At 41.7% G+C, this 20,753-nt stretch overlaps 3 protein-coding genes and 1 long non-coding RNA gene across 10 annotated transcripts; all 4 read left to right on the plus strand.

The window, feature by feature from the left end:
- Positions 1-1,720: 1,720 nt before the first annotated feature.
- On the plus strand, positions 1,721-3,851 carry LOC306841911 (monocyte chemotactic protein 1B-like). The gene is made up of 3 exons (XM_079371938.1): positions 1,721-2,092; positions 2,177-2,288; positions 3,559-3,851. Exons 1-3 carry the CDS (start codon positions 2,023-2,025, stop codon positions 3,650-3,652), a joined length of 276 nt encoding a protein of 91 aa, XP_079228064.1. The 5' UTR covers positions 1,721-2,022; the 3' UTR covers positions 3,653-3,851.
- A 109-nt stretch (positions 3,852-3,960) lies between these two features.
- Positions 3,961-9,216, plus strand: LOC306841525 (uncharacterized protein). 2 transcript variants are annotated; one of them, XM_079371455.1, is made up of 8 exons: positions 3,961-4,030; positions 4,547-4,711; positions 5,104-5,271; positions 5,348-5,461; positions 5,546-5,600; positions 7,034-7,176; positions 7,298-7,409; positions 8,924-9,216. In XM_079371455.1, exons 3-8 carry the CDS (start codon positions 5,190-5,192, stop codon positions 9,015-9,017), a joined length of 600 nt encoding a protein of 199 aa, XP_079227581.1. In that variant the 5' UTR covers positions 3,961-4,030; positions 4,547-4,711; positions 5,104-5,189; the 3' UTR covers positions 9,018-9,216. The 2 variants fall into 2 exon arrangements, with proteins under 2 accessions (XP_079227581.1, XP_079227580.1); XM_079371454.1 differs by lacking the exons at positions 3,961-4,030; positions 4,547-4,711 and adding an exon at positions 4,942-5,011.
- A 101-nt stretch (positions 9,217-9,317) lies between these two features.
- Positions 9,318-11,250, plus strand: LOC306841566. Of its 4 annotated transcripts, none has more exons than XR_013781554.1 (5): positions 9,318-9,395; positions 9,710-9,874; positions 10,739-10,909; positions 10,986-11,099; positions 11,184-11,250. It is a non-coding gene; the product is annotated as an uncharacterized lncRNA (long non-coding RNA). The 4 variants fall into 4 exon arrangements; XR_013781555.1 differs by having other exon boundaries at positions 10,742-10,909; XR_013781556.1 differs by lacking the exons at positions 9,318-9,395; positions 9,710-9,874 and adding an exon at positions 9,985-10,054 and having other exon boundaries at positions 10,742-10,909.
- A 2,350-nt stretch (positions 11,251-13,600) lies between these two features.
- LOC306841934 (uncharacterized protein) lies at positions 13,601-20,725 on the plus strand. Of its 3 annotated transcripts, XM_079371964.1 has the most exons (8): positions 15,177-15,285; positions 15,799-15,963; positions 16,578-16,748; positions 16,825-16,938; positions 17,023-17,077; positions 18,543-18,685; positions 18,807-18,918; positions 20,433-20,725. In XM_079371964.1, exons 3-8 carry the CDS (start codon positions 16,667-16,669, stop codon positions 20,524-20,526), a joined length of 600 nt encoding a protein of 199 aa, XP_079228090.1. In that variant the 5' UTR covers positions 15,177-15,285; positions 15,799-15,963; positions 16,578-16,666; the 3' UTR covers positions 20,527-20,725. The 3 variants fall into 3 exon arrangements, 1 of the variants encoding a protein (XP_079228090.1); XR_013781631.1 differs by lacking the exons at positions 16,578-16,748; positions 16,825-16,938; positions 17,023-17,077; ... (1 more) ...; positions 18,807-18,918; positions 20,433-20,725 and adding exons at positions 13,601-13,672; positions 13,753-13,864 and having other exon boundaries at positions 14,802-15,285; positions 15,799-16,016; XR_013781632.1 differs by lacking the exons at positions 15,799-15,963; positions 16,578-16,748; positions 16,825-16,938; ... (2 more) ...; positions 18,807-18,918; positions 20,433-20,725 and adding exons at positions 13,601-13,672; positions 13,753-13,864; positions 15,662-15,705 and having other exon boundaries at positions 14,802-15,285.
- Positions 20,726-20,753: the final 28 nt, after the last annotated feature.

Here is a 20,753-nt window from a genome sequence, read left to right on the forward strand (position 1 = left end):
TTCTCCTTTTTAGATCACAGAGAGCTGTCTCCCCCCTCCTCTCACACAGGTCAGCATGTGGTGGACACTGTAGCTTCAGTGTTTAGCCAGCTCAGCATGTGGTGGACATTGTAGCTCCAGTGTTTAGCCAGCTCTGCATGTGGTGGACACTGTAGCTCCAGTGTTTAGCCAGCACAGCATGTGGTGGACACTGTAGCTTCAGTGTTTAACCAGCTCTACATGTGGTGGACACTGTAGCTTCAGTGTTTAGCCAGCTCTGCATGTGGTGGACATTGTAGCTCCAGTGTTTAGCCAGCTCTGCATGTGGTGGACACTGTAGCTCCAGTGTTTAGCCAGCTCAGCATGTGGTGGACACTGTAGCTTCAGTGTTTAGCCAGCTCTGCATGTGGTGGACACTGTAGCTCCAGTGTTTAGCCAGCTCAGCATGTGGTGGACACTGTAGCTCCAGTGTTTAGCCAGCTCTGCATGTGGTGGACACTGTAGCTCCAGTGTTTAGCCAGCTCAGCATGTGGTGGACACTGTAGCTTCAGTGTTTAGCCAGCTCTGCATGTGGTGGACACTGTAGCTTCAGTGTTTAACCAGCTCTGCATGTGGTGGACACTGTAGCTTCAGTGTTTAGCCAGCTCTGCATGTGGTGGACACTGTAGCTTCATTGTTTAGCCAGCTCTGCATGTGGTGGACACTGTAGCTTCAGTGTTTAGCCAGCTCTGCGTGGGTCTGTAAAGCTTTCTGCGTTCTAACCTCTCTCCATGTTTCAAAAGCATCTCCAACATTGATCCTAGTTTGAGCAGCTTTCTGCTGCTGGAGCTTATTAGAAACATGCAGAGGCTTTTTAGCCTCTTTTTCAGGTACAATCACTTAAAAAATCTAGTATGCTAAGTTTTGAAAATATAATCATATATTCAAATCTTTGCCTGTTGTTCAAGATAGTTAATGGTATGGTAGCTCCTCCATTAAAAAAGTTTCACTCAGCTCAGAAGTCACATCTTGAACCACTCGGTCGACGGTTCGAGGCCAGTGTTGGATTCCTCAGTGTAAAACAGCATTCAGCAGCTCAGCTTTCTCCAGTGTGGCCATCAGACAGGGGACTAAGTTGCCAACAGAGCTGACCACATGTACATTTGAACACTTTTTCACACCAGGCCAAAAAATGGCTTCTTTTAAAACAAGCCTGCTCCCACAATGTAATGTAATTAGTGTGTATGTGATAGTTTTAAATGTAATGCTTTGGAGTGTACATACTTTGTATGTTGACAACAGCCTGCCCAGGGACTGCAGGTGGAAATTAGCACAACCTGGTACAATGCATCTCTCCTTTTTGAGGTTAATGTAAATTGTACACTGCCCCTGTTCAAATAAATAAATAAACTAAACTTCTATCTGAAGCAGTTCCACTGCCCGCTTCCATCGCTGCAACACCTGTTGACCTGATAACTGCTCTCATATCTGCTAAACCCAGGGGCGTCCAAAACGGCCTTCAAAGCCCCGCCTACCTTCTCTGGTCCAAACAAATCCAGAGCATTCAGGAGCAGAATCTAAAGTTAGAAGGAGGACATACTGGCTGCTGCAGGTTTCCTTCATGTCTGATCACAGAGGAAGCAGGCTTCATTTCATTCAGTAGGTAATTTACAGATTGCTCCTTTAATTTTAAAACATTTAAAGTACTTTACATCCATGTAGAAATGTTTTTTAATATCTAATTTAAAAATGTTTGTTGTAGTTACAGATGTTGCTTTCGCTCCCCTGCACCGCCGAGCTTTGAGCTACAGATCTGAATTAACCACAGCTGAGTTTCCTGCATCTACCACTCGACCTTTTCAGAAGACCGAGTGGAAAGTTTGTGTCACAGGCGAGTTTAAAAAAACCGCCGCCGCCGCCCCCCTCTCCTCCCCCTCCTCCCTCCACACCAGGGAGTGACATCTTAATAAAGTCAAAAACCACAGCTCCTTTCTGTTCAGAAGCCCTTTGTTACAGGTGAAGACAACAGCCAAGTGTTAACTCATCTTCATCATCGTCGCCATCATGAGGAGCGCTCACGTCCTGCTGCTGTGCATGCTGGGAGCTGCTCTGCTCTCCTCCGTCCTCTGCAGCCGTAAGAACAAATATAAAGTCCTTTAAATCTGCTCTCTTTGAGGACCTCTCTAAGTCTTTAACTTCTTCTTCTTTTCTTCTTCAGGTGCAAACGGACCGGAGAACTGCTGCTTCAAATTTTACCCGAGGAGGATGAGCAAAGACAAGATCGTCTCGTATTCCATGACGGATGAGCGCTGCCCGAAGATCGGAGTCATGTGAGTGTTTGATCCCAGTGAGACGCTTCCAGTTTGTTACAGAAACATCCTGATTTTTTTAAGCAGGGTTGATGTCACTTTCTTTGTACAAATTCATTTTTTGTTCCTTTGAACCAAAAGGGTTTTAATTTTCCATTTTCTCTTTTTCATTGTTTTTAAATTTGAGTTGTCAAACGATTCGATCTGTTAATCACGATAAATCGTATTTTCATTCAGTGTTTGAAGTTCGATTCATTTTCATTTAAAGACGAGGCTTAGGTTTAGGTCAGGCTTTTATTTTGAATGTTTTTAACATGCTCAGGTGAAGGTTTGAATACAAACTTTTATTTGGGAGGAAATAAGGTCGGTGCCACAGCCCTGATTTTAATAAGCTTCCCTTAAAGCCGAATGAATCAATGAAACCCTTTTTTTTTTAGACATCTTTATATAGTAAGATTTTTTTTTTCCCCTTAACAACCGGACACATGAAGGACAAAGATAATGACGCTTTTTTTTCCTGGTATTGTTATGAGCAGGGAGTCGGGGTGAAATGCATCAAAAGGTCAGATTTGAACTCACAGCTGCTGCGAACACTACTGTCGCCTCTGTCGTTGTAAGAAGTATTTTTAACTCGGCACATATTTAAATCGAGTTGACAGGACACAATAATCTGCTGACAGTAATCACAAGGTGTTTGAAACTACAGAGAATATGTATAAATAAGAGTGGTGACAGATAATAATAATAATAATAATAAATTTATTTATTATTATTATTATCTGTCACCACTATTTTTATTTATACACACATATTATTTATGTATTATACATTATTTATACACAGATATAAAGAACGTGTAGATTCAGGATTCATTCATTGATTTATCTACAGACGCAAAAAAGACAAAATGTTTCCTCCCAGACACGAAAGCAGTGTGACAGAAAATAACAATATAGACGTGTAACTTATATATATATATACCTTAAATCTACTAAGGGATACGATCAGATAAAATAATTACAATAAAAGTAGTAATTGTTTTAAATGTGAATTTGTACTTCTGTAGAAAGGGTTAACTTGTTGTGAAATGGAGTAGTTCACTTTCCAGATTCAGATTTATTCTTAAATCGGTTTTTAATGGAAGTTTACAATCTGTCACATTGATTATTATTTAAAAAACTAAACACAGCCGTCGTCCTGTGGGATCTTTATTTTGTTCCTTCCATCTGAAACAAAGAGGATGAATTCTCCATCTTGAATTCTAAAATCATTTTCTCTCTTTTCCTTCCAGCCTGCAGACGCTGAAGTCTAAGAAAGTCTGTGCAGATCCAAGCCTCTCCTGGGTCGAGGGCATCATGAGACATGTGGACGAGAAGTCCTTTTAAACCAACTTCCTGTCAGTCCATGCACTGTAACAGCATGCCCATATATGGTCGTAAAGTTTTTATTAATGTGAAAATCTACTCAATTCGAGAGGAGCCTTTTAAACCCTGACTATGCTTATAAACCGACTTCTAATCTTTTGTCTTTAAACTTTATAAAACAACTTTTTAACAACGTCTGAATAAAAAAACATCACTCTTCTCTTGTCTGTTTGTTTTCTGGGACACGCTGTAAGGCTGGTTGCTTAGTTACCGCCTGTCATACTCGTAGCACGCACTGATTCGGCTCAGAGTCTGAGATCGGTTGAGGGTGTCGTACTGATTCTGGAACAATCTACAGTATTCAGGAGCACAAACCTTTCCCACAATGCAAAGCGCCAGGTGAGAGATTGATATGACAGACAGCAATGAGCATCGTAACAACGATGACAATCAGAACAAACCACACAAACAATTATCTGTTTTCATTCTCTCCATCATAAAAAACCGTGGTGCTAGATGCCCTAGCGGTGATGACACGTGTCACGTGTACAGAGGATGTAGTCATCGTGTCAGGGCCGTGGGTTTGAATCTGACCTCGGCCCTTCGCTGCGTGACTCCTCTTGACACGTCTCTCTTCAGCTGTCTGATCCAATAAAGGTCAAAGATAGCCCCCCAAAAAAAGTCCAAATAAAAATCACTCTTTCAGACTGTAAGTGGATGATTCACAGTCGCAGCGTTTGCTGTCATCTTGGCTGCAGCTGAGTCTGGCGTCCTGCAGAATCACCAGCAGTATTTATGGCAGACTTCGTTGGACAGTTCTGTTCGTCAGCAGATTCTAAAACAGACTTCATGTTGAAGATCTGTCAACAGGAAGTTCCTGTTCCGCAGTCGTCAAACGGCCAAATCTCTACACAGCCAACAAGAGGAGAACTTCCTGATGTGATCTTTTCACGGTGAGGAAGATGGCCAAAAGTGGCCGAGCAGGAACCTCCGGTCTTAAAAAATGAAGCCGGTGTGAAAGTGCAAAAATCCTGCAGTTTGTGAAGTGTCCACTAGAGGGTGGCTGCAGAAGCACAGGAAGTAAACAAACATGCTTACAGCCTGGTACAACAAAAACAAAATGGGAGCTCACTGTGTGTGTGTGTGTGTGTGTGTGTGTGTGTGTGTGTGTGTGTGTGTGTGTGTGTGTGTGTGTGTGTGTGTGTGTGTGTGTGTGTGTGTGTGTGTGTGTGTGTGTGTGTGTGTGTGTGTGTGTGTGGGGGGGGGGGGGGGGGGGGGGGGGGGGGGGTGGGGGTGGGGGGGGTTTTGAACGACCTGGTTTTGATTTTGTGAACGATACGTGTTATCCATATTTGGGCGTGTAGCTGACATGACTGACAGGTGGGTGTGATGTAACGGTTCATCAGGGGGCTTAAAACCCGCCTCGTTGTTGAGCCTCGTCCTATTTGACATGTTTTTTTGATGATAAGCAGATTCTGCAGTTTATTAACCTGTGCTCAGGAGGGAAGACGCAGTCAGCCTGGCCTCAGCGTGCAGCGAGGCCTCGATCTGCAGAAACATGCGCTGGGCGGTGCAGGTCAGTGTGGCGCTCGTGAACATCGTCTGGATCCTTTTCTTCTTCACGACAGATGATTCCTCAGGTAGGAGAAAGCTGCACGGATCAGTGTGTGACGGCTGTGTGTTCACACAGTGAAGTGAAGGTGGCTCTGTTTGCAGTGACGGTGTGGAGGAGAAGCGCTGAGGAGGAAGAGCTGATTGGAGAGTTCTGTCTTCAGCTTCCACATGTTGACGTCTCCTTGAATCAAAGCAGCAGCACCGTCACGTCTGAAGGTACGTGCATGTCTCTGCTGCGAGGAGACGAACACATACAAACTGTGGGTTTTACTTTTTTACCGCTCGTTTCTTATCCAACAGAAAACAAGACTTTGAAAGCGCAGACTTCAAAACCAGAAGCTGAAACTCCCATCATGTAAGTCAGTGTTATTTATCACGAATGACTGGTGATCTTTAGGTCATGTGTGTGTTAAACCGCTTCACAACAATCCTGTTTTTTAGACCTCCAAACCAGAGACTAGAACAGAAACACAGGATACTAACAACGAAGGATTGCACCGTCATTATCTTTATTTTCAGAGCAGGAGAACACACACACAGTGAACGTTTATTTAGGTTTATTTAGCAGAGAGCCAGATGTGTTGTTCATTGTTAACACCAACTGATAATGAACCTGGAAGGAAAAGTTGAGACCAGAATTTTGAAGGATTAAAAAACAAGAAGAAAAATGAAAATACAACGAACAGAGAACAAGCTGCTTTAATGAATAACCCTAAAAACAAAAGAGAAGCTGATGACAAAATAAAGAAAAACACAATAAACTTTCAGTTCTTTTCACGAGAGTAAAAAAAAAAAGGTCTCTCCTTCAGTCAGAAGGTCCAGCTCACGAATGAACCGTCCACAAACACTGGCTACATGGCATTTAATTCTTCTGCAGCATGCAGGAGCTGATACTACAACAAGGTGAGCCTGAGTTACCTCCTCTCAGGAGAGAGAGAGAGAGAGAGAGAGAGAGAGAGAGAGAGAGAGAGACCACAGCACATAACATTCATCTACCTCCGTCCCTTTTTATCCTCATCAATCGATCTCTTTAATGCAAAGTCGGCTCGGTGATTTTTTTGCAGGTTTTTTGTTTGTTGTATTTCCTGTTTAGGACAGCTGAGCAGAGACAGGAAGTGTGGGGCGGGGGGGGGGGGGAGGAGGGAGGAGGGTGGGTGTTGTTACATGCAGCAAAGGGCCGCGTAGGAGGCGCTGAAATGATGTCGAGCTTCAGACACGCCACATCAAACATCTCTGCTCGGTTATGTGGTGACCCTTAAGTCAGAGGCGTGTCCAGAGGAGGGTCCGAGGGGGACTCCCTTTGAAAATCTATCTGCTCACTGTAACTGACTTTTAGCAGAGGCGTTTATTTTCCTTTAAATGTTGCACCTGATTTTAATTAGTTATTAAAATGTAGAAAAATACTCCACACATCTATTTCAGCAGGCAGGTGCATAAGAGATTACTTTAAAAAAAAAATTAAACTTACAAAAATGTGGGGAAAAAAACCAAACCCTTGATGAGCTCCGGTTCTGTACGATCAGGTTGTTGTTTTAATACTTTAAATTCTTCTTCTTTTTCTGTGTCTCAAGACATCTCTCAAAAAAAACATTCTTTGATTTGTTTATTTGTTTGTTTATTTATTCCCAACATGTAACACAAGACAAAGGTGAATATACAAAAAAAGGACATAAAATAAATAATAATGACAAACAGTGGAAAGTATGATTCAGAAGAAGATAAAAATAAATAAATAAAACAAAGTGTGTTTTTAAAATCTTATGAGGTGAACTCTTCCTCTGTTGCTAGGGACGACTATGAGACAACCAGTCGTCCACCTGACCCGGACCTGACCTCCACTGGGGTCGTTTCTACTGAAAGCTCCGCCCCTTTTCGAGTCGCGGTCAACAACAAACCTAAGGAAGATTACACACCTGAATCTTTGTCTTCCAGTGAGTGCAGCGCTGAGAACGTCATCACCACAACTCCTTTGACGACAAATTATGAAAGTATGAAAGTCCTTTAAATCTGCTCTCTTTGAGAACCTCTCTAAGTCTTTAACTTCTTCTTCAGGGGCAAACGGACTGGAGAACTGCTGCTTCAAATTTTACCCGAGGAGGATGAGCAAAGACAAGATCGTCTCGTATTCCATGACGGATGACCGCTGCCCGAAGATCGGAGTCATGTGAGTGTTTGATCCCAGTGAGACGCTTCCAGTTTGTTACAGAAACATCCAGATTTTTTTAAGCAGGGTTGATGTCACTTTCTTTGTTCAAATTCATTTTTTGTTCCTTTGAACCAAAAGGGTTTTAATTTTCCATTTTTCTCTTTTTCATTGTTTTTAAATTTGAGTTGTCAAAAGATTCGATCTGTTAATCACGATAAATCGTATTTTCATTCAGTGTTTGAAGTTCGATTCATTTTCATTTAAAGACGAGGCTTAGGTTTAGGTCAGGCTTTTATTTTGAATGTTTTTAACATGTTCAGGTGAAGGTTTGAATACAAACTTTTATTTGGGAGGAAATAAGGTCGGTGCCACAGCCCTGATTTTAATAAGCTTCCCTTAAAGCCGAATGAATCAATGAAACCCTTTTTTTTTTAGACATCTTTATATAGTAAGATTTTTTTTTTCCCCTTAACAACCGGACACATGAAGGACAAAGATAATGACGCTTTTTTTTCCTGGTATTGTTATGAGCAGGGAGTCGGGGTGAAATGCATCAAAAGGTCAGATTTGAACTCAAGGCTGCTGCGAACACTACTGTCGCCTCTGTCGTTGTAAGAAGTATTTTTTTTTTTTTTTAAAGATTTGTTTTTGGCCTTTTGCCTTTATTGATAGAGGACAGTGGATAGAGTCGGAAGGGGGGAGAGAGTGGGGAGAGACATGCGGGAAAGTGGCCACAGGCCGGACGCGAACCCAGGCCACCCGCGCGAGGAGCGAGGCCTCGCAACATGGTACGCGCGCTGTCGCTGCCGCTGAGCTATCGGCGCCCCCGTAAGAAGTATTTTTAACTCGGCAAATATTTAAAATACAAACTTTCAAAGTTGCTGATCGAGTTGACAGGACACAATAATCTGCTGACAGTAATCACAAGGTGTTTGAAACTACAGAGAATATGTATAAATAAGAGTGGTGACAGATAATAATAATAATAATAATAAATTTATTTATTATTATTATTATCTGTCACCACTATTTTTATTTATACACACATATTATTTATGTATTATACATTATTTATACACAGATATAAAGAACGTGTAGATTCAGGATTCATTCATTGATTTATCTACAGACGCAAAAAAGACAAAATGTTTCCTCCCAGACACTAAAGCAGTGTGACAGAAAATAACAATATAGACGTGTAACTTATATATATATATACCTTAAATCTACTAAGGGATACGATCAGATAAAATAATTACAATAAAAATAGTAATTGTTTTATTGTTTTAAATGTGAATTTGTACTTCTGTAGAAAGGGTTAACTTGTTGTGGAGTAGTTCACTTTCCAGATTCAGATTTCTTCTTAAATCGGTTTTTAATGGAAGTTTACAATCTGTCACATTGATTATTATTTAAAAAACTAAACACAGCTGTCGTCCTGTGGGATCTTTATTTTGTTCCTTCCATCTGAAACAAAGAGGATGAATTCTCCATCTTGAATTCTAAAATCATTTTCTCTCTTTTCCTTCCAGCCTGCAGACGCTGAAGTCTAAGAAAGTCTGTGCAGATCCAAACCTCTCCTGGGTCGAGGGCATCATGAGACATGTGAACGAGAAGTCCTTTTAAACCAACTTCCTGTCAGTCCATGCACTGTAACAGCATGCCCATATATGGTCGTAAAGTTTTTATTAATGTGAAAATCTACTCAATTCGAGAGGAGCCTTTTAAACCCTGACTATGCTTATAAACCGACTTCTAATCTTTTGTCTTTAAACTTTATAAAACAACTTTTTAACAACGTCTGAATAAAAAAACATCACTCTTCTCTTGTCTGTTTGTTTTCTGGGACACGCTGTAAGGCTGGTTGCTTAGTTACCGCCTGTCATACTCGTAGCACGCACTGATTCGGCTCAGAGTCTGAGATCGGTTGAGGGTGTCGTACTGATTCTGGAAAAATCTACAGTATTCAGGAGCACAAACCTTTCCCACAATGCAAAGCTCCAGGTGAGAGATTGATATGACAGACAGCAATGAGCATCGTAACAAGGATGACAATCAGAACAAACCACACAAACATCTGCTTTGATTCTCTCCATCATAAAAAACCGTGGTGCTAGATGCCCTAGCGGTGATGACACGCGTCACGTGTACAGAGGATGTAGTCATCGTGTCAGGGCCGTGGGTTTGAATCTGACCTCGGCCCTTCGCTGCGTGACTCCTCTTGACACGTCTCTCTTCAGCTGTCCGATCCAATAAAGGTCAAAAAATAGCCCCCCAAAAAAAGTCCAAATAAAAATCACTGCCAAATCTCTACACAGCCAACAAGAGGAGAACTTCCTGATGTGATCTTTTCACGTTGAGGAGGATGGCCAAAAGTGGCCGAGCAGGAACCTCCGGTCTTAAAAAATGAAGCCGGTGTGGAAGTGCAAAAATCCTGCAGTTTGTGAAGTGTCCACTAGAGGGTGGCTGCAGAAGCACAGGAAGTAAACAAACATGTTTACAGCCTGGTACAACAAAAACAAAATGGGAGCTCACTGTGTGTGTGTGTGTGTGTGTGTGTGTGTGTGGGGGGGGGGGGGGGGGGGGTTTTGAACGACCTTGTTTTGATTTTGTGAACGATACGCGTTATCCATATTTGGGCGTGTAGCTGACATGACTGACAGGTGGGTGTGATGTAACGGTTCGTCAGGTTTAAAACCTCCTGTGAGATTTTTTTAAAAAAAGGGTCAGAAAAGTAGGTCACCTTTAAGCAAACAGATTTGGTTTGTGCAATGTGGTTTCATGTTTTGACTCGTTATGCGGGGTCTGTACGGAGCCCGTCATCGGGCCCCTCATTAACCCACGCAGGGCCTCCAAGGAAATTGACATCCCATTGTTGCGTTATTTGTCCCTCAGACTTATCTATGTTCATTGATAACCACACCCATTTGATATCAGATGGGCTTTTCTTAAATGATGCAACACACTTCTTCTGAACTCAGCAGTTCTACTCTGACTTTGTGGTTTAAATTTGTTACTCTATTGCACGCATGCACAAGTTGCACAAGTTTCACTTTCTTATAGTCTTGTTTTATACTCCATTTTATTTAACTTAGTACTTTTTGCACATTTAGGTTTATTAATGTAAATAATATTTATCTTTTTTACCTTGTTTTATTTTATTTACCGTACCTTCTTTATCTACATTGCACCGTGGGGAGGGGGGAAACGTCATTTCGATTTCACTGTATGTCTGACATATTTTGGAATTGACAAATAAAGAACCTTGAACCTTGAACCTCAAACATCACTTGGGACATGCCCAACGATGAGCCTCGTCCCATTTGACATGTTTTTTTGATGATAAGCAGATTCTGCAGTTTATTAACCTGTGCTCAGGAGGGAAGACGCAGTCAGCCTGGCCTCAGTGTGCAGCGAGGCCTCGATCTGCAGAAACATGCGCTGGGCGGTGCTGGTCAGTGTGGTGCTCGTGAACATCGTCTGGATCCTTTTCTTCTTCACGACAGATGATTCCTCAGGTAGGAGAAAGCTGCACGGATCAGTGTGTGACGGCTGTGTGTTCACACAGTGAAGTGAAGGTGGCTCTGTTTGCAGTGACGGTGTGGAGGAGAAGCGCTGAGGAGGAAGAGCTGATTGGAGAGTTCTGTCTTCAGCTTCCACAAGTGAACGTCTCCTTGAATCAAAGCAGCAGCACCGTCACGTCTGAAGGTACGTGCATGTCTCTGCTGCGAGGAGACGAACACATACAAACTGTGGGTTTTACTTTTTTACCGCTCGTTTCTTATCCAACAGAAAACAAGACTTTGAAAGCGCAGACTTCAAAACCAGAAGCTGAAACTCCCATCATGTAAGTCAGTGTTATTTATCACGAATGACTGGTTATCTTTAGGTCATGTGTGTGTTAAACCGCTTCACAATGTTGGGGATTTTCCACGGCGGCAACATTACGTTGGGGTTTTATGATGTAACATTTAGTTGTCGAATTAAATTTAATAATTAAGTTTACTTAATTATTAAAATAAATCAATAATTGTTATTAAACTGAGTTTAATAAACCTTGGGGCACCACCCTGTAAACGGGGAACAACCAAAATATTACAAATATCAGTCTCAAAATTTGTTAATTAAATACCAATATCATTAATAATTAATAATCTGTATTTAATTGAAGGTGTGAAATCCGAACACAAAGCCCTTTCACCCAGCCTAAGTCACAATGTGAATCCACAGTAATCACAAACAACTGCTCTTTAAATTATAACAGAATTTATTTAACAAAGCAACATCAAGTTAATCAATGAAACTTAATCAAACAAACTATTGCAAGCTAAACTACAGGTAACAAACAAAACAAACAAGCGTGGCACGTGTGTGTGTGTGTGTGTGTGTGTGTGTGTGTGTGTGTGTGTGTGTGTGTGTGTGTGTGTGTGTGTGTGTGTGTGTGTGTGTGTGTGTGTGTGTGTGTGTGTGTGTGTGTGTGTTTCTGTGAGAGTGAGAGAGAGAGAGGGAGACCACACGTGGTCACGTGATGGCGGACACAGAACGTGATCTACGTTTCAGCAGCGTCTGGAAAGCCACAGATCTCCATGTGTGTGCGTCTGTCGAAAGGTGCGTGTGTGTAAAGCGAGAGAGCGAGAGAGAAAACAAGCGCACCTCAGAAGCTCAATCTCAGCCTGGAGCTCACCACAACTCAGAGCATAGTTTACTTCACTAACAGAAGCCAGCGGCCGGATTTGTATCAGACGGCGTTCACACTAGTCTTTCTGATAGTGAGTCTATTACCCGGTTATGACGTGAGAGCTCACAGGGAAACACACGGGACATAGCGGCACAAATAAAGGAAACAAAAGAGATTTTACTCTGGTAAAATCTAAGACACAGTGGTCAAACACCAAGCAAATATTATCACCGTTTCACAATAATAACTCAGTTATTAACACACTCTCTATATCTAACTGCCCAGACCTAGTTAAGCCTCACTTGTAACCGTTTTGTCCACGGTTGATGAAAGGAAGAAAAGAGGTCCTGGAACGGTCTTCCTGCAGTTGTTTGGAGATGGCGGTGCGTCCAAAAGGGTTGAGCAGGGCCGTAGTGTCCTCCGTCGAGCGAGGTGATCTCCGTGGGTGTCCTTTCTTTAAAGGACGGAACGAGACGTAATCCTTACAGTCTCTCTCAATACCGTTTTACTATGGGAGAAATAAGACGCTCTTCTTTGAGATGTGTTCAAGTGGATGATCTAGGCTCGGAAATTAGGACGTCGGTATGCTTCAAGGCCTTGGATCAGCTGCGTGCCAAAACCTTTAAACAAAGAGAAGCGTGTTGGGAAACAGGAAGCAGATGGGGTATCCTCGGACGTCGCCAGACGACGTTTGAAAGAGAGAGAGAGAAGGCGCATGGCCGGTTTTAACCCTCCCAAACTTCACACCTATGTGTTAGGTGTGGCAAAGCATTCTGGGAGTACCTGCAAGGCATGCTGGGATATAGAGTCTTTTGTCGTAGTTCTCCAAACGTACACAGCCTGAACTTTGCCATCCTGGCTGGACCCAACAACAACAATCCTGACTTCCAAACCAGAGACTCAGGCTAAAATCAACGCTCATGCTTTGCGGTGTGCAGTTTCTTAAGTTCTCCTCCTTTGATGATGTGCAGATGATGAGGAAAAATCCGCTGACACTGACTTGCTTGTAATGTAAGACATTTATTTACAAAGTCAAGAAACAGCATCAGTCCAGGTTAGCCATGGTACCTGGGAGAGTCACCAGCCAAATGTGAACCCTCATGAACAAAGAAAGACACGAGTATTTATACAGCATTGGTCAAAGAAAACAGAAAACCATCCAAGTCCTTATTTGGACTTAGGACAACAACTGTTACCCTCCTTAAACTTACTCTGAACGTATGGCCTTAACATTTACAATTCCATGCAGGGTTGACTTTTATTATCTCCTTCTCGGGATCAACACCTGTTTACTCCTGTTTAGACCCAAATGTTATCCTACTCAGTCTTAAAGAAACGACCCCTAATAAACCACTTCATGCTCTTTGGTGTTAAACCAAGCTCTTCTTGAGACCACTAATTGCTTTAACATAAGTTCACATTTTAACAGCACACTTACAGTTCACATAACTGTTCATCTAACATTGTGTTGCATGTATAATACACTTCAGGTGCAAACGGGTGCTGGAGGTTTATTTTCCTTTAAATGTTGCACCTGAATCTTTGTCTTCCAGTGAGTGCAGCGCTGAGAACGTCATCACCACAACTCCTTCGACGACAGGAAGTATGAAATTATGAAAGTATGAAAGTCCTTTGAATCTGCTCTCTTTGAGGACCTCTCCAAGTCTTTAACTTCTTCTTCAGGGGCAAACGGACTGGAGAACTGCTGCTTCAAATTTTACCCGAGGAGGATGAGCAAAGACAAGATCGTCTCGTATTCCATGACGGATGAGCGCTGCCCGAAGATCGGAGTCATGTGAGTGTTTGATCCCAGTGAGACGCTTCCAGTTTGTTACAGAAACATCCTGATTAGGTCAGGCTTTTATTTTGAACGTTTTTAACATGTTCAGGTGAAGGTTTTCATACAAACCTTTATTTTATTTATTTTTAGACATCTTTATACAAAGTACGATTTTTTTTCCCCCTTAACGACCGGACACATGCAGGGCAAAGATACTGACGCTTTTTTTCCCTGGTATTGTTATGAGCAGGGAGTCGGGGTGAAATGACAGGACACAATAATCTGCTGACAGTCCTCACAAGGTGTTTGAAACTACAGAGAATATGTATAAATAAGAGTGGTGACAGATAATAATAATAATAATAATAATAATAATAATAATAGTAATAATAGTAGTAATAATACTACATTTATTTATTATTATTATTATCTGTCATCACTCTTTTTATTTATACACACATATTATTTATGTATTATACATTATTTATACACAGATATAAAGAACGTGTAGATTCAGGATTCTTTCATTGATTTATCTACAGACGCAAAAAAGACAAAATGTTTCCTCCCAGACACGAAAGCAGTGTGACAGAAAGAAAATAACAATATAAACGTGTAACTTATATATATATACCTTAAATCTACTAAGGGATACAATCAGATAAAATAATTACAATAAAAATAGTAATTGTTTTATTGTTTTAAATGTGAATTTGTACTTTTGTAGAAAGGGTTAACTTGTTGTGAAATGGAGTAGTTCACTTTCCAGATTCAGATTTATTCTTAAATCGGTTTTTAATTGAAGTTTACAATCTGTCACATTGATTATTATTTAAAAAACTAAACACAGCTGTCGTCCTGTGGGATCTTTATTTTGTTCCTTCCATCTGAAACAAAGAGGATGAATTCTCCATCTTGAATTCTAAAATCATTTTCTCTCTTTTCCTTCCAGCCTGCAGACGCAGAAGTCTAAGAAAGTCTGTGCAGATCCAAACCTCTCCTGGGTCGAGGGCATCATGAGACATGTGGACGAGAAGTCCTTTTAAACCAACTTCCTGTCAGTCCATGCACTGTAACAGCATGCCCATATATGGTCGTAAAGTTTTTATTAATGTGAAAATCTACTCAATTCGAGAGGAGCCTTTTAAACCCTGACTATGCTTATAAACCGACTTCTAATCTTTTGTCTTTAAACTTTATAAAACAACTTTTTAACAACGTCTGAATAAAAAAACATCACTCTTCTCTTGTCTGTTTGTTTTCTGGGACATTTCACGCTGTAAGGCTGGTTGCTTAGTTACCGCCTGTCATACTCGTAGCACGCACTGATTCGGCTCAGAGTCTGAGATCGGCAGAGTGTTGAGGGTGTCGTACTGATTCTGGAAAAATCTACAGTATTCAGGAGCACAAACCTTTCCCACAATGCAAAGCGCCAGGTGAGAGATTGATATGACAGACAGCAATGAGCATCGTAACAAGGATGACAATCAGAACAAACCACACAAACATCTGTTTTGATTCTCTCCATCATATAAAACCGTGGTGCTAGATGCCCTAGCGGTGATGACACGCGTCACGTGTACAGAGGATGTAGTCATCGTGTCAGGGCCGTGGGTTTGAATCTGACCTCGGCCCTTCGCTGCGTGACTCCTCTTGACACGTCTCTCTTCAGCTGTCCGATCCAATAAAGGTCAAAAAATAGCCCCCCAAAAAAAGTCCAAATAAAAATCACTCTTTCAGACTGTAAGTGGATGATTCACAGTCGCAGCGTTTGCTGTCATCTTGGCTGCAGCTGAGTCTGGCGTCCTGCAGAATCACCAGCAGTATTTATGGCAGACTTCGTTGGACAGTTCTGTTCGTCAGCAGATTCTAAAACAGACTTCATGTTGAAGATCTGTCAACAGGAAGTTCCTGTTCCGCAGTCGTCAAACGGCCAAATCTCTACACAGCCAACAAGAGGAGAACTTCCTGATGTGATCTTTTCACGGTGAGGAGGATGGCCAAAAGTGGCCGAGCAGGAACCTCCGGTCTTAAAAAATGAAGCCGGTGTGGAAGTGCAAAAATCCTGCAGTTTGTGAAGTGTCCACTAGAGGGTGGCTGCAGAAGCACAGGAAGTAAACAAACATGTTTACAGCCTGGTACAACAAAAACAAAATGGGAGCTCACTGTGTGTGTGTGTGTGGGGGGGGGGGGTTTGAACGACCTTGTTTTGATTTTGTGAACGATACGTGTTATCCATATTTGGGCGTGTAGCTGACATGGCTGACAGGTGGGTGTGATGTAACGGTTCGTCAGGAGGCTTAAAACCCGCCTCGTTGTAACGCTACATGTGAGATAAAAAAAAAAGAAAGAAAAAAGGGTCAGAAAAGTAGGTCACCTTTAAGCAAACAGATTTGGTTTGTGCATTGTGGTTTAATGTTTTGACTCGTTATGCGGGGTCTGTACGGAGCCCGTCATCGGGCCCCTCATTAACCCAAGCAGGGCCTCCAAGGAAATTGACATCCCATTGTTGCCATGGTTGCGTTATTTGTCCCTCAGACTTCTCTATGTTCATTGATAACCACACCCATTTGATGTCAGATGGGCTTTTCTTAAATGATGCAACACACTTCTTCTGAACTCAGCGGATCTAATCTGACTTTGTGGTTTTAATTTGTTACTCAAACATCACTTGGTACATGCCCAACGATGAGCCTCGTCCCATTTGACATGTTTTTTTGATGATAAGCAGATTCTGCAGCTTATTAACCTGTGCTCAGGAGGGAAGACGCAGTCAGCCTGGCCTCAGCGTGCAGCGAGGCCTCGATCTGCAGAAACATGCGCTGGGCGGTGCTGGTCAGTGTGGTGCTCGTGAACATCGTCTGGATCCTTTTCTTCTTCACGACAGATGATTCCTCAGGTAGGAGAAAGCTGCACGGATCAGTGTGTGACGGCTGTGTGTTCACACAGTGAAGTGAAGGTGGCTCTGTTTGCAGTGACGGTGTGGAGGAGAAGCGCTGAGGAGGAAGAGCTGATTGGAGAGTTCTGTCTTCAGCTTCCACATGTTGACGTCTCCTTGAATCAAAGCAGCAGCACCGTCACGTCTGAAGGTACGTGCATGTCTCTGCTGCGAGGAGACGAACACATACAAACTGTGGGTTTTACTTTTTTACCGCTCGTTTCTTATCCAACAGAAAACAAGACTTTGAAAGCGCAGACTTCAAAACCAGAAGCTGAAACTCCCATCATGTAAGTCAGTGTTATTTATCACGAATGACTGGTGATCTTTAGGTCATGTGTGTGTTAAACCGCTTCACAACAATCCTGTTTTTTAGACTTCCAAACCAGAGACTAGAACAGAAACACAGGTTACTAACAACGAAGGATTGCACCGTCATTATCTTTATTTTCAGAGCAGGAGAACACACACACAGTGAACGTTTATTTAGGTTTATTTAGCAGAGAGCCAGAAGGTCCAGCTCACGAATGAACTGTCGACAAACACTGGCAACACGGCATTTAATTCTTCTGCAGCATGCAGGAGCTGATACTACAACAAGGTGAGCCTGAGTTACCTCCTCTCAGGAGAGGGAGGAGAGAGAGAGAGAGGGAGGAGAGAGGGAGAGAGGGAAGAGAGAGAGAGAGAGAGAGAGAGAGAGGGAGGAGAGAGAGAGGGAGAGAGAGAGAGAGGGAAGAGAGAGAGAGAGGGAAGAGAGAGAGAGAGAGAGAGAGGGAGGAGAGAGGGAGGAGAGAGAGAGGGAGGAGAGAGGGAGGAGAGAGAGAGGGAGGAGAGAGGGAGGAGAGAGAGAGGAAGGAGAGAGAGGGAGGAGAGAGAGAGAGAGAGAGAGAGAGAGAGAGAGAGAGAGAGAGAGAGACCACAGCACATAACATTCATCTACCTCCGTCCCTTTTTATCCTCATCAATCGATCTCTTTAATGCAAAGTCGGCTCGGTGATTTTTTTGTGGGTTTTTTGTTTGTTGTATTTCCTGTTTAGGACAGCTGAGCAGAGACAGGAAGTGTGTGTGTGTGTGTGTGTGTGTGTGTGTGTGTGGGGGGGGGCGGGGGGGGGGGAGGATGGGTGTTGTTACATGCAGCAAAGGGCCGCGTAGGAGGCGCTGAAATGATGTCGAGCTTCATACACGCCACATCAAACATCTCTGCTCGGTTATGTGGTGACCCTTAAGTCAGAGGCGTGTCCAGAGGAGGGTCCGAGGGGGACTCCCTTTGAAAATCTATCTGCTCACTGTAACTGACTTTTAGCAGAGGCGTTTATTTTCCTTTAAATGTTGCACCTGATTTTAATTAGTTATTAAAATGTAGAAAAATACTCCACACATCTATTTCAGCAGGCAGGTGCATAAGAGATTACTTTAAAAAAAAAATTAAACTTACAAAAATGTGGGGAAAAAAACCAAACCCTTGATGAGCTCCGGTTCTGTACGATCAGGTTGTTGTTTTAATACTTTAAATTCTTCTTCTTTTTCTGTGTCTCAAGACATCTCTCAAAAAAAACATTCTTTGATTTGTTTATTTGTTTGTTTATTTATTCCCAACATGTAACACAAGACAAAGGTGAATATACAAAAAAAGGACATAAAATAAATAATAATGACAAACAGTGGAAAGTATGATTCAGAAGAAAATAAAAATAAATAAATAAAACAAAGTGTGTTTTTAAAATCTTATGAGGTGAACTCTTCCTCTGTTGCTAGGGACGACTATGAGACAACCAGTCGTCCACCTGACCCGGACCTGACCTCCACTGGGGTCGTTTCTACTGAAAGCTCCGCCCCTTTTCGAGTCGCGGTCAACAACAAACCTAAGGAAGATTACACACCTGAATCTTTGTCTTCCAGTGAGTGCAGCGCTGAGAACGTCATCACCACAACTCCTTTGACGACAAATTATGAAAGTATGAAAGTCCTTTAAATCTGCTCTCTTTGAGAACCTCTCTAAGTCTTTAACTTCTTCTTCAGGGGCAAACGGACTGGAGAACTGCTGCTTCAAATTTTACCCGAGGAGGATGAGCAAAGACAAGATCGTCTCGTATTCCATGACGGATGACCGCTGCCCGAAGATCGGAGTCATGTGAGTGTTTGATCCCAGTGAGACGCTTCCAGTTTGTTACAGAAACATCCAGATTTTTTTAAGCAGGGTTGATGTCACTTTCTTTGTTCAAATTCATTTTTTGTTCCTTTGAACCAAAAGGGTTTTAATTTTCCATTTTTCTCTTTTTCATTGTTTTTAAATTTGAGTTGTCAAAAGATTCGATCTGTTAATCACGATAAATCGTATTTTCATTCAGTGTTTGAAGTTCGATTCATTTTCATTTAAAGACGAGGCTTAGGTTTAGGTCAGGCTTTTATTTTGAATGTTTTTAACATGTTCAGGTGAAGGTTTGAATACAAACTTTTATTTGGGAGGAAATAAGGTCGGTGCCACAGCCCTGATTTTAATAAGCTTCCCTTAAAGCCGAATGAATCAATGAAACCCTTTTTTTTTTAGACATCTTTATATAGTAAGATTTTTTTTTTCCCCTTAACAACCGGACACATGAAGGACAAAGATAATGACGCTTTTTTTTCCTGGTATTGTTATGAGCAGGGAGTCGGGGTGAAATGCATCAAAAGGTCAGATTTGAACTCAAGGCTGCTGCGAACACTACTGTCGCCTCTGTCGTTGTAAGAAGTATTTTTTTTTTTTTTTAAAGATTTGTTTTTGGCCTTTTGCCTTTATTGATAGAGGACAGTGGATAGAGTCGGAAGGGGGGAGAGAGTGGGGAGAGACATGCGGGAAAGTGGCCACAGGCCGGACGCGAACCCAGGCCACCCGCGCGAGGAGCGAGGCCTCGCAACATGGTACGCGCGCTGTCGCTGCCGCTGAGCTATCGGCGCCCCCGTAAGAAGTATTTTTAACTCGGCAAATATTTAAAATACAAACTTTCAAAGTTGCTGATCGAGTTGACAGGACACAATAATCTGCTGACAGTAATCACAAGGTGTTTGAAACTACAGAGAATATGTATAAATAAGAGTGGTGACAGATAATAATAATAATAATAATAAATTTATTTATTATTATTATTATCTGTCACCACTATTTTTATTTATACACACATATTATTTATGTATTATACATTATTTATACACAGATATAAAGAACGTGTAGATTCAGGATTCATTCATTGATTTATCTACAGACGCAAAAAAGACAAAATGTTTCCTCCCAGACACTAAAGCAGTGTGACAGAAAATAACAATATAGACGTGTAACTTATATATATATATACCTTAAATCTACTAAGGGATACGATCAGATAAAATAATTACAATAAAAATAGTAATTGTTTTATTGTTTTAAATGTGAATTTGTACTTCTGTAGAAAGGGTTAACTTGTTGTGGAGTAGTTCACTTTCCAGATTCAGATTTCTTCTTAAATCGGTTTTTAATGGAAGTTTACAATCTGTCACATTGATTATTATTTAAAAAACTAAACACAGCTGTCGTCCTGTGGGATCTTTATTTTGTTCCTTCCATCTGAAACAAAGAGGATGAATTCTCCATCTTGAATTCTAAAATCATTTTCTCTCTTTTCCTTCCAGCCTGCAGACGCTGAAGTCTAAGAAAGTCTGTGCAGATCCAAACCTCTCCTGGGTCGAGGGCATCATGAGACATGTGAACGAGAAGTCCTTTTAAACCAACTTCCTGTCAGTCCATGCACTGTAACAGCATGCCCATATATGGTCGTAAAGTTTTTATTAATGTGAAAATCTACTCAATTCGAGAGGAGCCTTTTAAACCCTGACTATGCTTATAAACCGACTTCTAATCTTTTGTCTTTAAACTTTATAAAACAACTTTTTAACAACGTCTGAATAAAAAAACATCACTCTTCTCTTGTCTGTTTGTTTTCTGGGACACGC

The sequence above is a fragment of the Symphodus melops genome (assembly GCF_947650265.1).
Source record: "Symphodus melops genome assembly, chromosome: 20".
NCBI classification, from domain to species: Eukaryota; Metazoa; Chordata; class Actinopteri; order Labriformes; family Labridae; genus Symphodus; species Symphodus melops.

Bases quoted from the DNA above. Each gene is read 5' to 3' on its own strand.
- LOC306841525 (XM_079371455.1), top strand. From the start codon at position 5,190: ATGCGCTGGGCGGTGCAGGTCAGTGTGGCGCTCGTGAACATCGTCTGG. The intron at 5,462-5,545 runs GTACGTGCATGT...CTTATCCAACAG, and splicing joins CAGCACCGTCACGTCTGAAG to AAAACAAGACTTTGAAAGCG. The intron at 5,601-7,033 runs GTAAGTCAGTGT...CTCTGTTGCTAG, and splicing joins GAAGCTGAAACTCCCATCAT to GGACGACTATGAGACAACCA.
- LOC306841911 (XM_079371938.1), top strand. From the start codon at position 2,023: ATGAGGAGCGCTCACGTCCTGCTGCTGTGCATGCTGGGAGCTGCTCTG. The intron at 2,093-2,176 runs GTAAGAACAAAT...TTTCTTCTTCAG, and splicing joins CTCCTCCGTCCTCTGCAGCC to GTGCAAACGGACCGGAGAAC. The intron at 2,289-3,558 runs GTGAGTGTTTGA...TTTTCCTTCCAG, and splicing joins TGCCCGAAGATCGGAGTCAT to CCTGCAGACGCTGAAGTCTA.
- LOC306841934 (XM_079371964.1), top strand. From the start codon at position 16,667: ATGCGCTGGGCGGTGCTGGTCAGTGTGGTGCTCGTGAACATCGTCTGG. The intron at 17,078-18,542 runs GTAAGTCAGTGT...CTCTGTTGCTAG, and splicing joins GAAGCTGAAACTCCCATCAT to GGACGACTATGAGACAACCA. The intron at 18,919-20,432 runs GTGAGTGTTTGA...TTTTCCTTCCAG, and splicing joins TGCCCGAAGATCGGAGTCAT to CCTGCAGACGCTGAAGTCTA.